At 41.1% G+C, this 11969-nt stretch overlaps 1 protein-coding gene across 1 annotated transcript; it reads right to left on the bottom strand.

The window, feature by feature from the left end:
* Positions 1–9637: 9637 nt before the first annotated feature.
* On the bottom strand, positions 9638–10958 carry SSTR4 (somatostatin receptor 4). The gene has a single exon (XM_036751462.1). The coding sequence runs from the start codon at positions 10871–10873 to the stop codon at positions 9686–9688; it is 1188 nt and encodes a 395-aa protein (XP_036607357.1). The 5' UTR covers positions 10874–10958; the 3' UTR covers positions 9638–9685.
* Positions 10959–11969: the final 1011 nt, after the last annotated feature.

The following is an 11969-nucleotide window of genomic DNA, read 5'->3' as shown; positions in this document are numbered from 1 at the left end:
AACTCATAAGAGGCCTTTCAAAAACAAAGCATACTTTCTAAAAGATGAGCATCTCAGCACCCCAAGGCTTAGTAAAGTACCTGCCACATAACAGACACTTAATGAATCCTTTTTGACTTGAAGAAAGTTAAGGATAAAATGAGCAAGTGAATATAGTTATTGCCAGAGGAAGCAGTTTTTTTTTTCCCCAGTCAATATCCTGATTGTCCCTGATAGGTCAATTTGCTTAGTTTTCAAAATACCTCCCCAGAGCACAAAGAAGGCAGAGGTGGCAGTGGGTGAGGACTTGTTCTAGATATGTAGAAAATCTGTAAGATATAGGAGTAGGTGTAAAGTATCTGTGAGTTCTCATTTGCCAGGGTTTCCATTTCCCCCATAGATAAATTAGGATAAAACTATTTCCATCTACCCTACTAAAAAAAAGAGCATGCAACCAGGAATGGAATAATGTTTTCTTTTCTTTGAAGAAATATAATACTTAAATATAAGGTTTGCCTTTCCCACACCTACCTCCCTTAGTTGTGACTTGAAGAGCAAAATTTAAGATCAGATTTTAAAACATCACTTGACTTTTTCAGACACTTGCTTTTAAAATACATAAAAAAAACACCATTTAACTACCCTTTTGTCTTTCTAGGACATCCATCCTCTACCCTCAGTTTTTGTTTTCTGTAGAGCCTTCAATTTTTTTTTTCTTCTTTTGATCAGCCATTTCAAATATAAGCAAATTGATTTCCTTTTGCAAGTGAAAAAAATACTGTCTTTATCATTGGATCTTAACTAAATTGAGGTATTTTTTCTTAATGTTTTCAAAAGTATGACCCTGAAAGAAAAAAATAATCTTGGGGAATATTAAATAATAGCTATTCCACCATTTGAACAACAAAGTGGCAACCAAGAAGTATTATAGAGAGAAAATGGAAACCACCAATTCTCAAAATTTGGATATTGGAAAATAATTCCATGTGAGACATGTGGCTAAAATCCTTCTCTGACTTCTATTCATTCCTTTTGTCCTACAAGCTCACAAAAAAAGTTTTCTCTTCAAATGTAGAATTTCATGAACTGTGTTCCCGTTGGCAGTAAGTCTTCTCTTTCTCTGTTATAGTTTAAATATTGGACCAGAGGGTGTTTGCATTCTTCCTTAATACTATTCCCTAATATTTTGCTTTCAATTATGCTTTGGCATTATAGAATACATGTTCAAAATTAAGGCTTTTGTTAAACTAAGCAGAAACATTGTTTCTTCTATCGTAGTCTGAAATCAGAAATACCTGAGTTCAAATCTGGCCTCAGATACTTGCTAGCCGTATGACCCTGAGCAAGTCACCTAATCTCTCTCTCCTTCAATTTCCTCAATTGTAAATGGGAGATAATAACATCACCTATCTCCTGGGATTGTTGTGAGGATCGAGTGAGATGGTAGTTGTAAAGTGCTTAGCATAGTACCCAGAACATTTATTGTGGTTGTTGTTCACTCATTTCAGTTGTGTCAGACTCTGCGACCTCATTTGTGGTTTTCTTGGCAAAGATACTGGAGTGGTTTGCCATTTCCTCCAGTACATTTTAGAGATGAGGAAACTGAGGCCAAAAGAATTAAGTGACACAGGGTCATGCAGCTAATCATTGTGCTCTATCCACTGCCACCTAGCTGTCCACCTGAAACATAGTAGGTGCTAAATGAATGCTCGTTCCTATCCTCTTGTACCCACTCTGATCTCTACTCCCATATATAAATAGATTTAATCCCCTAGAGGAAAAGAATTTGTGCTATAATCAACATTATGTCCTTAATAACTTGTATACTGCCTTTCACACACCAGGCACTCAATAAATGTTCATTGATGGTCATTTAAGCCAAGAACCCAATCAGAAAGAGGCCAGCTCTGCTTTAGTCTAAAGTCTTGTACCTTTCCAAAAAGCAATTCTGCCTATTATGTGAGAAACAGATTAGAGTTCTCAGGAGAAGGGCAGGTAGGGAAAGAAGGATGGCTTCTTAGCCTCTCAAAAAAAATCTTCGCTGTGGTGTTATTTAAAAAAATAATTATTTTTTTCTATTTTCTGAGAGAAGTAATTATAAATAAAAGTACAAACATTGCTGAAACAAACGTCAATTATTCAGATTATCTTCCTTTTGCTATTATCTGTATCTCTGCAACAATGAAGATAATTGAGAACAGATGGCATATCCGTGCAATCAAAAGTACTGATGAGAATTGGTTTATATACATACTTATTAGTTATTACCATAGGTATCATACAACTTTTCTGAGCCTTAGTTATCCTTATTTGTATAATGATGGAAATGATGCCTATTTACTTGAAAAGGTTTCCATGCAGATCAAATGGAATAATGGCATTTTGGAAACCTTAGAACACCCTATGGGTGCTATTATTATGCTTATTATTATTCTTTTTATTTATTATCCTCTATCTAGCATCCTTAGAGTCCCCAGTGGCCAGGGATATGACTACCTTTGAGGACAAGAGTGGGAGTAGGGGGCAAGATAATAATATCCACAGAGCTACCAAAGTGATATTCATAAAATGCAGGTCTGATCATGCCACTCCCCTTCTCAGAAAGAAAAAAAAACTCTGTGGCTCCCTATTACGGACCTCCAGAAGCAAATGCAAATTGTTCTCCTTGGCATTTTGAAGGGGAAAGCCCTTTGCAATCTAATACTCATCTGTGTCTCAGATACCATTATATATTAATACCTTTCACAATATCTACAATAAGAAAGCCAGTCAATCAGGCTTTCTTCCTCTTCTGTATATGCAGAACTCCGTTTCCCACCTCCATGTCTTTGCACTGGCCGTCTTCCATGCTTGGAACAAACTCTCCCTTTGCCTCTATTCCTCAAAATCTCTAGTTTCCTTCAAGGTCTAGTTGAAGTGTTTCCTTTTTTATGCAAATTTAGAATCCTCCTCCTCAATCAACTTGTATCTATTTTATTATACTTGAGTATACATTATCTTTTCCATAGGCTATAATTTACTTGAAGGCAAGACTGTTTCTCTTTTGTATCTCACACCTTTGTATTCTGGGCCTATCCCAGAGCCTGGTGCATAGGAAGCATTTAAATGCTTGTTAGTCTAATTATATTGCAGTTTAAGTTTTGATAACTCGGTTTCCTCATGACCCTAAGAGTTAAGTAGTGATAGTGTTATTATCCATAACTCAGATCATTTCAACAACTTTTTTTTTGGAGATGTCGTAGAGCCATCTGCTCATTTATATTTTGCCCTCCTTGTCTATAAGACAAAATACAAAATCCTCAGCCCAATCTACCTTTTAAGTCTTATTTCATATTACTCTCCTGCAAGGACTCTCTGTTCCTTTCACACTGGCCTACTCACCCTTCCCTGTACATGATACCCCTTCTCTTTTCTCCAGAACTTTGCATAGATGATCCCCTATGTTTGGAATACATTTCCTTCTTACCTGTGACTTAGAATTAGTAGTTGCTTTCAAATTGCAGCTTATATGCCACCTCCTACAGGAAACTTTTTCTGATCTCCCTTGAGTTAATAGTGTCCTCTTTTCCCTTTGAAATTATTTCAATTTACTTTGTACATTTTTGTACTTATCTATATGGATGCTCTATTTCTCTACTAGAATGTAAACCCCTTGAGGGCAAGCGCTGTTTCATTACTATCTTTGTATCACCAGCATCTTGTTCAGTACCTTGTATAGTAGGAGCTTAATAAGTCTTAGTTGAATTGAATTTGAACTAAGATTTTCCAATATTTAGTTTTTTAATAGAAAAGTTAACCAAATGACTCATTCGTAAAAATAATTTTTCACAAAAGTAGGGCTTTCTTCTTTCCTAAAACTGCAACTTCCTCTAATTACTTCTTAAAAAGCAATAGAATGTAAGCAGCCATTAGAAACTGTGGTCTGCCTGATTTATTCATGCATATTTTTACTGTCTCAAAAATATCATGACTCACAATGCTGTTACCTTCTGAAATTCACCCTGGGAGTGCACCAGCCAGAAAATAGGGAGCATATGTGCAAGCTGTGGATATGAAATAGAAAAGATCATTTTAAATTGAATGATATCTAAAAGTACTATATTTGCAAAATGAGGATGGAAAGAAGCAATTCTCTTCTGTCTAAGGAAGCAGAACTGAGACAGTAATTCGAGCTGCATCAAAATGGTGCTACAACTAGCAGAAAAATGAAAAAACCAAATCTGGTTAACCAGCTCTTTTTCCCCTCCAAACTCCCCCAAAGCAATGATACTGTTTATACACAGGGCAGGAATTTTTGTTTTTTCTGTTGAGGGCTACTGATCCAGGGGTAAGAGTAGGGAATCAATCAAGGGCCACCTCCATATGAACTGCAACTTAAGATATATGTATGTGCATATATTTGTATATATACACACTATATACATACATGTGTATAATATACATATTATACACATGTTGTTTTTTTTAAAAAAAGAGGAATATGAAATATTAAACTTGCCAAGTTTTTTTTCAAAAAAAAATTAAGTAAATGGGAAACATTAAGTTTTATTCACTGAATCCAGCAAATATTTGAAAAACTTTCCTCAGTGCAATGCTAATGGGCTCTTGAATGGGAGGTGGAGAAAAGGGAAACAGGAGGAAAGCTATGAAAGGAGGAAAAGTAAGGAGTTATGAGGAAGAGAAATGGGATACATAAGTGGAAAGTTAAAAAGGTTGGATAAATATAATTTTGAGAGGGAAAGAGATATTAGGAGAGAGATATAGAGAAAGACTCAAAAAGAGGAGATAGACAAAGGAGGCTTCCATTTTTAGCTACCCTCCTTTTTTTTGAATGCTCTAAAAATTCATGTTTGATAGCACTGTGTTTGTAACACTACAGATTCAAGCCATATCTTCTTCTAAACTAATGCAAGTTAAAATGTGGACCAATCTACCAAAATGGCACACTGTACCAATGCAGTGGATCTTTTTCTGGCATCCATCAGTCCCACTTCCAGTATATGTCTCCCATCACCACACACATGAATGTGAACACACTCACATACACACAAACACACACATGCATACACACAAGTATTGAGCACAAATCCTTGAGCCGCTGGGTCAGTCACCATTCTGAGAGGGAAAAAAAAGAAGTAGGGCTTTGGTCCAGAGTTAAAAGACTCTTAGATAGCATTAGAGCCATGATTTCATCACTATTCTTCCATGATCTCTACTTTGGGACAAGTAGAACTGGGGCCTGCTGTCTATGCAAACACAGGGAAGTGTCACGTAATTATTTGTTCAATTCAGAGCATTTAAGCCTTAGATATTATTGAGCTATCTAAACATTATTTTTATTCATTATACTATTAAGACTACTTGAAGACACTTGATGATCTTAACTTGACTAGAGAGTTCTATAACTCCCTTGTTGTTCATTGTTTCAGTCATGTCACAGACTCCTTTTGACCCCATTTGGAAATGATACTGGAGTAGTTGGCCATTTCGTTCTTCAGCTCATTTTACAGATGAGGAAACTGAGGCAAACAGGGTTAAGTGACTTGCCCGAGGTCACACAGCTAGTAAGCATTTGAGGCCAGATTTGAACTCAGGTTTTCCAGACTCCTGGCCCAGCACCCTATCTGCTGAACCATCTAGCTGCCCCTACTTCTCCTTACACTCAAAGTGTTTCTACCCCCACGGAAGTTCCAAGGAAGTTGTGTTGTTTAAACGGAAAAAAGGGCTTCACAATAGGAATGTCTAAAAAGTTTTCCATGTTTGAACCAATTCTGAGTTATTAAGCCTCACGAATTTGGAACAGCCACAAAATTGGGGGAAAAAATTCTACTTCCAAGGATTCACTTGATTTATAGGAGGAAACCAGGCCAGTATTAAATATACATTTCTAACAAGCAATGACTAAAATGTTAAAATCTGTAAGTGCTTTGTTTCTTATTCTCTATCTCAGTTATCAAAGCTATTCAGTACTTTTTTTTTTTAAACAAGCAAGTGCTCTGTTTTACAATCAATCAAATCCAGAGTCTTTTCTTATAAAAAGAAGCAGCAGACAGTGTTACCCAGGGCTTTGGCAACTGAAGATATGTGTTGTCAATATTCTTGGCTCATGCCTGGTCATGTCCTATCAGAGAAAGAAAATTATAGAGTATGTGTCATGTGGGAGATTGGAGCTCCTGGAAAGTGTTCTTCGATATGAGGCTGAAGGCAAAGCCTCCACCCAAGCCCCATGGCAAGGGCCCAGCATCCTACTCTAATCTCCAACCATTGCCGGGACTGAAACCCTTCACCCCAAGGCTATTTATCTTTTCACTCCCTTGCAAATGCCTGCCATTTAAATAACACCTCCCAGAGCCTCATCCTGTGATGCCATGGCTACAGGAGGTCAATAAATACCAGTGGCATACTTCCAGTTTCCTGAGATCACATGTCTTGGGAAGGGGCGGGGAGGGGGGGGGGGAGATCACTGAACTAGGGATTAGGAGAGTGGAGTCCAAGTTCCAACTCGGCCCTGCCTCCCTGTGTGAGCTTGTTCAAGTCTCTGGACCCTCAGATTCCTCATCTGTAAAACAAAGGGATTGGATTAGAAAATGCCTCTCAGGTGCTTTCCAGCTCCAATGTGACTTTCACTCTCAGTATAATCAGGGGCAGAACTATACAGTTCTGTATATACTGGATATACAGTATATACAGTATATACTGGAAATTGACTCAGGAGGTCAGGAAGACCTAGATTCAAGCTGTACCTCTTGACATGTATGACCTATCTGATCAAGTTACTTTATCTCTCAGTTGTCCCAAGCAACTTCTAAAATGATAAATAGTTTTTTTCTGTATCTGTGGAGAGAGTTTCGCCACTGGGAGTTCTTTATACCAATGAAACTCTACTGACCTCTCTACTGCAAAATGTTCTCTAGCAAACTATTCACCAGCAAAAATGAAGCATGGCATACCATGAAATATGTCAGACTATGAATTATTGGGGTGGGTGGAAGAGGTGGGAAGAGGGCAGCTGGGTAATGGTCTGGCAATTGGCAACTTGCTAGTTTATGTGGCATTTCTTTTAATACCCCTCTGGAGGAGGCTGGCCTTTAGCAGTCTGAAACCTCTAGACAGTAGAGAAGGGTATATGTGCGCAGGGCGGGGTTGGAGTGAGAGTGGAAGAAAGGAAATTAAAGAAAGTTAGACACTGGATTACCATGGGTAATTTCTTCACAAATAAAACTCCAGACTATAGCACCTAATAGTGATCAGAGATCCATTAACCTTCATTTTAAAGAAGAGGCAACCAAAGCCCACAATCCTGAAGTCACATTCCTCAAGTCAAAAAGATTTGCCATTAACTGATAGCTGATTTGGGGGAATGTGTACAAATTAAGCCAAGCTTGAGTATAGACTTTCTATCAACAATTATTATGAATTAAAAAAATTATATAGCATTTTAAGAATTTTAAAGGGGTTAAGGCTTACAACAAGAGTGAGGAGGACTTTATTTCCAAAATACAATCAAGAGTTAAGACTTAATTCTGGCAAAAATTCTGCTTTGTTCCATGCTAATCAAGGATTTGTCTGTCTCTCACTCCACTGAGGTAATTGAGAGGTGGCCCGGGAGTTGAAATGCTGATACCTTAAGAGCAGGAGCTCTGGCTGTGTGTGTGTGTGTGTGTGTGTGTGTGTGTGTGTTTGTGTGTGTTTAATATGTCTGTCCTTGGTGCAGTGCATAATGCTTTTTCACAGAGTGGAACCTATAAAATATTTTTTGAATCAAATTAAAATAATGTACCCTTAGTCCTGTCACTGCTTCATGGCAAAGCATATAACAATCTCACTTGAGCTCCCCGGTTCCCATGGAGATCATCTGACTTGCCACCTGCCTCAAAGACACTGACATCTTCTGAGTTTATGTCAGATGCAGGTTGGAAAGCACTGTATTTTAGAGTAAGAATCCCATTTCCAGAGGGCCAACATTTCCACTGAAATCCCAATTACTAACCAAGATATAGTACCTTGGAATATTAATACATGCCCAAGAAAAGGGATTACTGGAAAGAGCTCTGGATTTTGAGTCATAGGACCTGAGTTCAAATTCTCCCCTAACACTTCTTAGCTGTATGAACTTGGAGAAGTGCCTTAATCTCTGCAATTTTTTTCTCCTCCATAAAATGAAGGAAGTGCATGAGATGATTCCTAAAACCCCTTTCAGCTCTAAATCTTATGTTCACCAGGATCTCATCCCTTTCCCCTACTCTAGTCCCTCCCACATATAACACCATCCCCTCATTGCTGGATAGTCTGAAAATGGAATGATTGCTTTCCCTTCTTTAAAGTTCTTTAAAGTGACCCTCACCCCACCCTCATCCACCATGACCATTAACACATACTGAATAACATTTTTATTAGGACTTCTAAGATAAGGAACAATTATCAGAGATTACAATGCCATCTCTTCATCTGACAGTGAGCAGAAATGAAACTTCTCGCAAATTGTCTGTTTTCCTTTGTAAGAACCAATAGTCAGCAATAATTTAGCTAGCAAGAAAGAGTTTATATCTTTTTAGTTTTTATACTTCAGGCTAGAGTCAGGTTTTTTTTCTATGTACATCATTTTTAATGGTTTACTGAGCTCTGGGGCCTTAAAAAGAAAAGAGGAAAGGATAAACATGCCTTCTAAGTGTACATTTAAATCCCTTCTTAAAAACAATGACTTTTTCTATTTGAATGTTCCCTTCCCATCCCCACTGCTACTCTCTCTTAGCAGTAATACAAATGTATGCCCTCAAAAGATGTCAAACCCCTACACTAAAGGGACACTGGCAAATAAATGAAAGCACAAGTCCTGGGTGAGATTTTACCCTCTCTGTTTTTTATTATAGGCCGGATTTTGTACCTTACATTAAGCCCCACAATACACATCTTCAAACTTGGTTCTACTCACAAAGAACCTGTTACTGACCAGATGTAGTGCAGATATCACTTACTATGTGACTGTATGTCAAGGCTAGAAGCGAACAAGATAGCATCCTAGGCTGCTGTAAATAAATATTACTTGGCAACACAGGGCTAAAGACAAAAAGTAAAGGAGTATTCTAAGACATTGGATGCTTTTTTTTTTTCTGTACACAGTTCACATTGAACCTCAATTGCAATAAGAAAGAAATAGCCTATAGAAAGGGAATAATTCCCATTTCGAGGACAGAATCCAGGGTCAGGTCCTTTTCTGATTCCTGACTGCATTTTCTGTTCTTTTTTTTTTTTTCCTAAAGGAAAGCTGGAGAAACAAGTGACAAAGACAGCACTCCCTCATTCCCCCTTTCCTTCTCCCTCCCCAGTAAAATGGAAAAAAACAAAATAAACCTCCAAGGGTTCAGGAATGGTAATTGTCATGGTCCATGCACTGAGTGAGTCCTACCCCATGGAGATATCCTTTAGCAAACTGTTGTTCTGGGGAGAGGAAACGATTAGCTTGGTGGGGTGCGGATGTCCTTGAGAACAATACACAAGCAAGATGGCAATGTCCACCTGGAAAGATGATCTTCTTGGAAATATTGGTCACTCTAGGAGTCCAAGTTTCTTGAGGACTGTTCAGGGAGGAAACAGTTTGGGGGGAAATGATGAAGATGGCCTCTGGAAGGTGATGGTCTCTGCATGATGTTTTGGGACTGAAAGAGGTCTGGGTAATAGATGAGACCAAGAAGCAAGAATTTGCTCTTTAGAAGGTGGTGGTCCTGGTAAGGGTTCCATGCTTGCCGCAGGGTTCTGGGTGCACAGGCTCCTGCTGGCAGGGCAAAGTGGGGCACATGCACCCACCCCCTTTGCTCTTAAGGGCTGTAGCATAGTAGTCCAATGGTTCTTCCTCAGCGGCAGAAGCAGCATCTAGGAGACAACAACGAAGGCAGAGCACCCTCTGGAATGAACGCCGGAAGTTGTCTGAGAGGAAGCCATATAGAATAGGATTTGCACAGCTGTTGGCATAGCTGAGGATGAGGGACACGTGGTTAGCAGTGGCATCCAGACTGGGCACAAAGAGGTTCAGCAGCTGTACCACATAAAAGGGCATCCAGCAAAGCACAAAGACAGCTACCACCATGAGCACCAGCCTGGTGATCTTCTTCTCTGATCGACGCCTCTGCTGCCAGCCAGCCCTGAGGGCCACTGCCCGCATCTTTCCCACAATAAGCAGATAACAGAGACCAATGGCCAGGACAGGAAGGAGGAAACCCAGAAGAAAGGTGTAGACCACAAAGACAGCAGACCAGGCTGGATGAGGCCAGTGCAGGTTGCAGGCCACAGCCTGGCCACCTCGAGTGGGCTTAGTATCTGCAAAGATAGTAATGGGCAGAGTGACTAGCAAGGAAGCCAGCCATACTCCTCCATTGATGAGTTTGGCGACACTGGGTCTTCGGTAGGTGGCAGCTCTCAGGGGGTGTACCACGGCAATATAGCGGTCTACACTGAGCACTGTCAGGCAGAAGACACTAGTGAACATATTGAGGCCGTCAACACTCAGCACAGTCCTGCAGAGGGCAGAGCCAAAGGGCCAGTGGCGAAGGGCAGCAGAGGAGGCCACAAAGGGCACGCTGAGCATGAAGAGCTCATCAGCAATGGCCAGATTCAACAGGTAGATATTGGTGGCTGTCTTCATTTTAGCGTAGCGCAGAATGACGAAGATAACTAAAGCATTACCCACCAGACCCACCAGGCACACGAGGGCATAGATGGACTGTATAACGATCATCCCAGCCTCACCTCCTGCCCCTCTTCCCTCCTCTTCCTCGCTGCCCATACTCCCAGGTGGGTGGCTGACATTGGGGGCCCTGGGCCAGTCCGTCCCAAATCCAAAGATTCCTGTGGCTACCGCTTCCTCTACCCCAGGGGTCAGCGTCGGGAGGCCGCTCATCCTGGCAGATAGCCCATCAGTGGGCAGACTGCAGGTGACAGACGAGAAGAACAAGGAGATGGAGAGAGAGACGCCGCGGGAGTCCCTGCTGTCTGACAGATGTGAAGCCCTCAGCTGGGCAGTCAAAAAAAGAGGAGGAGGTTGGAAGGGACTGTGGCTGTCCCTCAGCAGCGGTGGTGAAGGCTCCGGAGGCTGTTGCAGCTGGAGCAGATGTGCGCTTCTCGGCTGCCACCGGGTCTGCCTAAATAGCGAGCGGCTGTCACCCACTTAAAGCTGCTTCCAATCCCGAGCCGGCTCGCTTTTGATTTGCTTCACACATACCCACTGTTGCATGACAATATGCTCTCTCCCTCTGGTTCTTCTTTTTCTCGCTCTCGCCCCCCTCCCTTTCCCTCCTTCCAGATTCCCCTTTCCTCTGCTCCCTTCCTCTCTCCTATTTCATCTCTCCAGTCTTCAGTCGCTGCCCTCTCACTCTAGCTGCGTTCTTTGTTCCCATCAGAATACACCCGGAGGGAGGGAAATGAAAACGCAGCTTTTTGAGTTTTTTTTAAGATATTTTGCTTCTTTATCAATTTGTCTGCCTTAACCTAGCTGAAGTCCTCCATGTGACAGTTGCAGGAGAAGAGGGGCAATAGAAGGGGACCAATCTTGGGGATGAGATGCAGCCGGACTATGTTCCAGAATGATTTCTTTTCAGGTCTCTGACTGGAGAGGTACATAGGCAGCATCTAGCTGTGGCTTCAGCCACCTCTCCCAACTTCCTGGAAGGCGGGGACATCTACAGAGCAGCTAAAGGTCTAGAGAGATGGTGGCATAAAGGGGACACAGCAGGGAAGAAAATACCAAGTCGACCAAATTCCCAAACTGCAGCTCTCTCGCAGCTTGCTTAGTTCTCATGGGAGCTGTCCATGGCTCCTAAATCCTGGAAGAGATCCTAGTTAGGCAGGGATCGCTTCCTTGGACCTCCAGCAACCTCTAGCACTCTATTCCCCAATGGTGGTGGGGGAGGGGGGTTGGGTAGTGGGGTATGGGAAGTAGTGGACTTTCCACAAGCTTCTTGCTTTAAAGGCAACAGATGTATCCAAAATCTGCTCTG

The sequence above is a fragment of the Trichosurus vulpecula genome, chromosome 3, assembly GCF_011100635.1.
Source record: "Trichosurus vulpecula isolate mTriVul1 chromosome 3, mTriVul1.pri, whole genome shotgun sequence".
NCBI lineage: Eukaryota > Metazoa > Chordata > Mammalia > Diprotodontia > Phalangeridae > Trichosurus > Trichosurus vulpecula.
Note: the sequence above shows the minus strand (reverse complement) of the source record. Positions and strands in the feature narration are given on the sequence as shown.

Excerpts from the sequence above, each read along its gene's own strand:
- SSTR4 (XM_036751462.1), bottom strand. The coding sequence starts at position 10,873 with ATGAGCGGCCTCCCGACGCTGACCCCTGGGGTAGAGGAAGCGGTAGCC.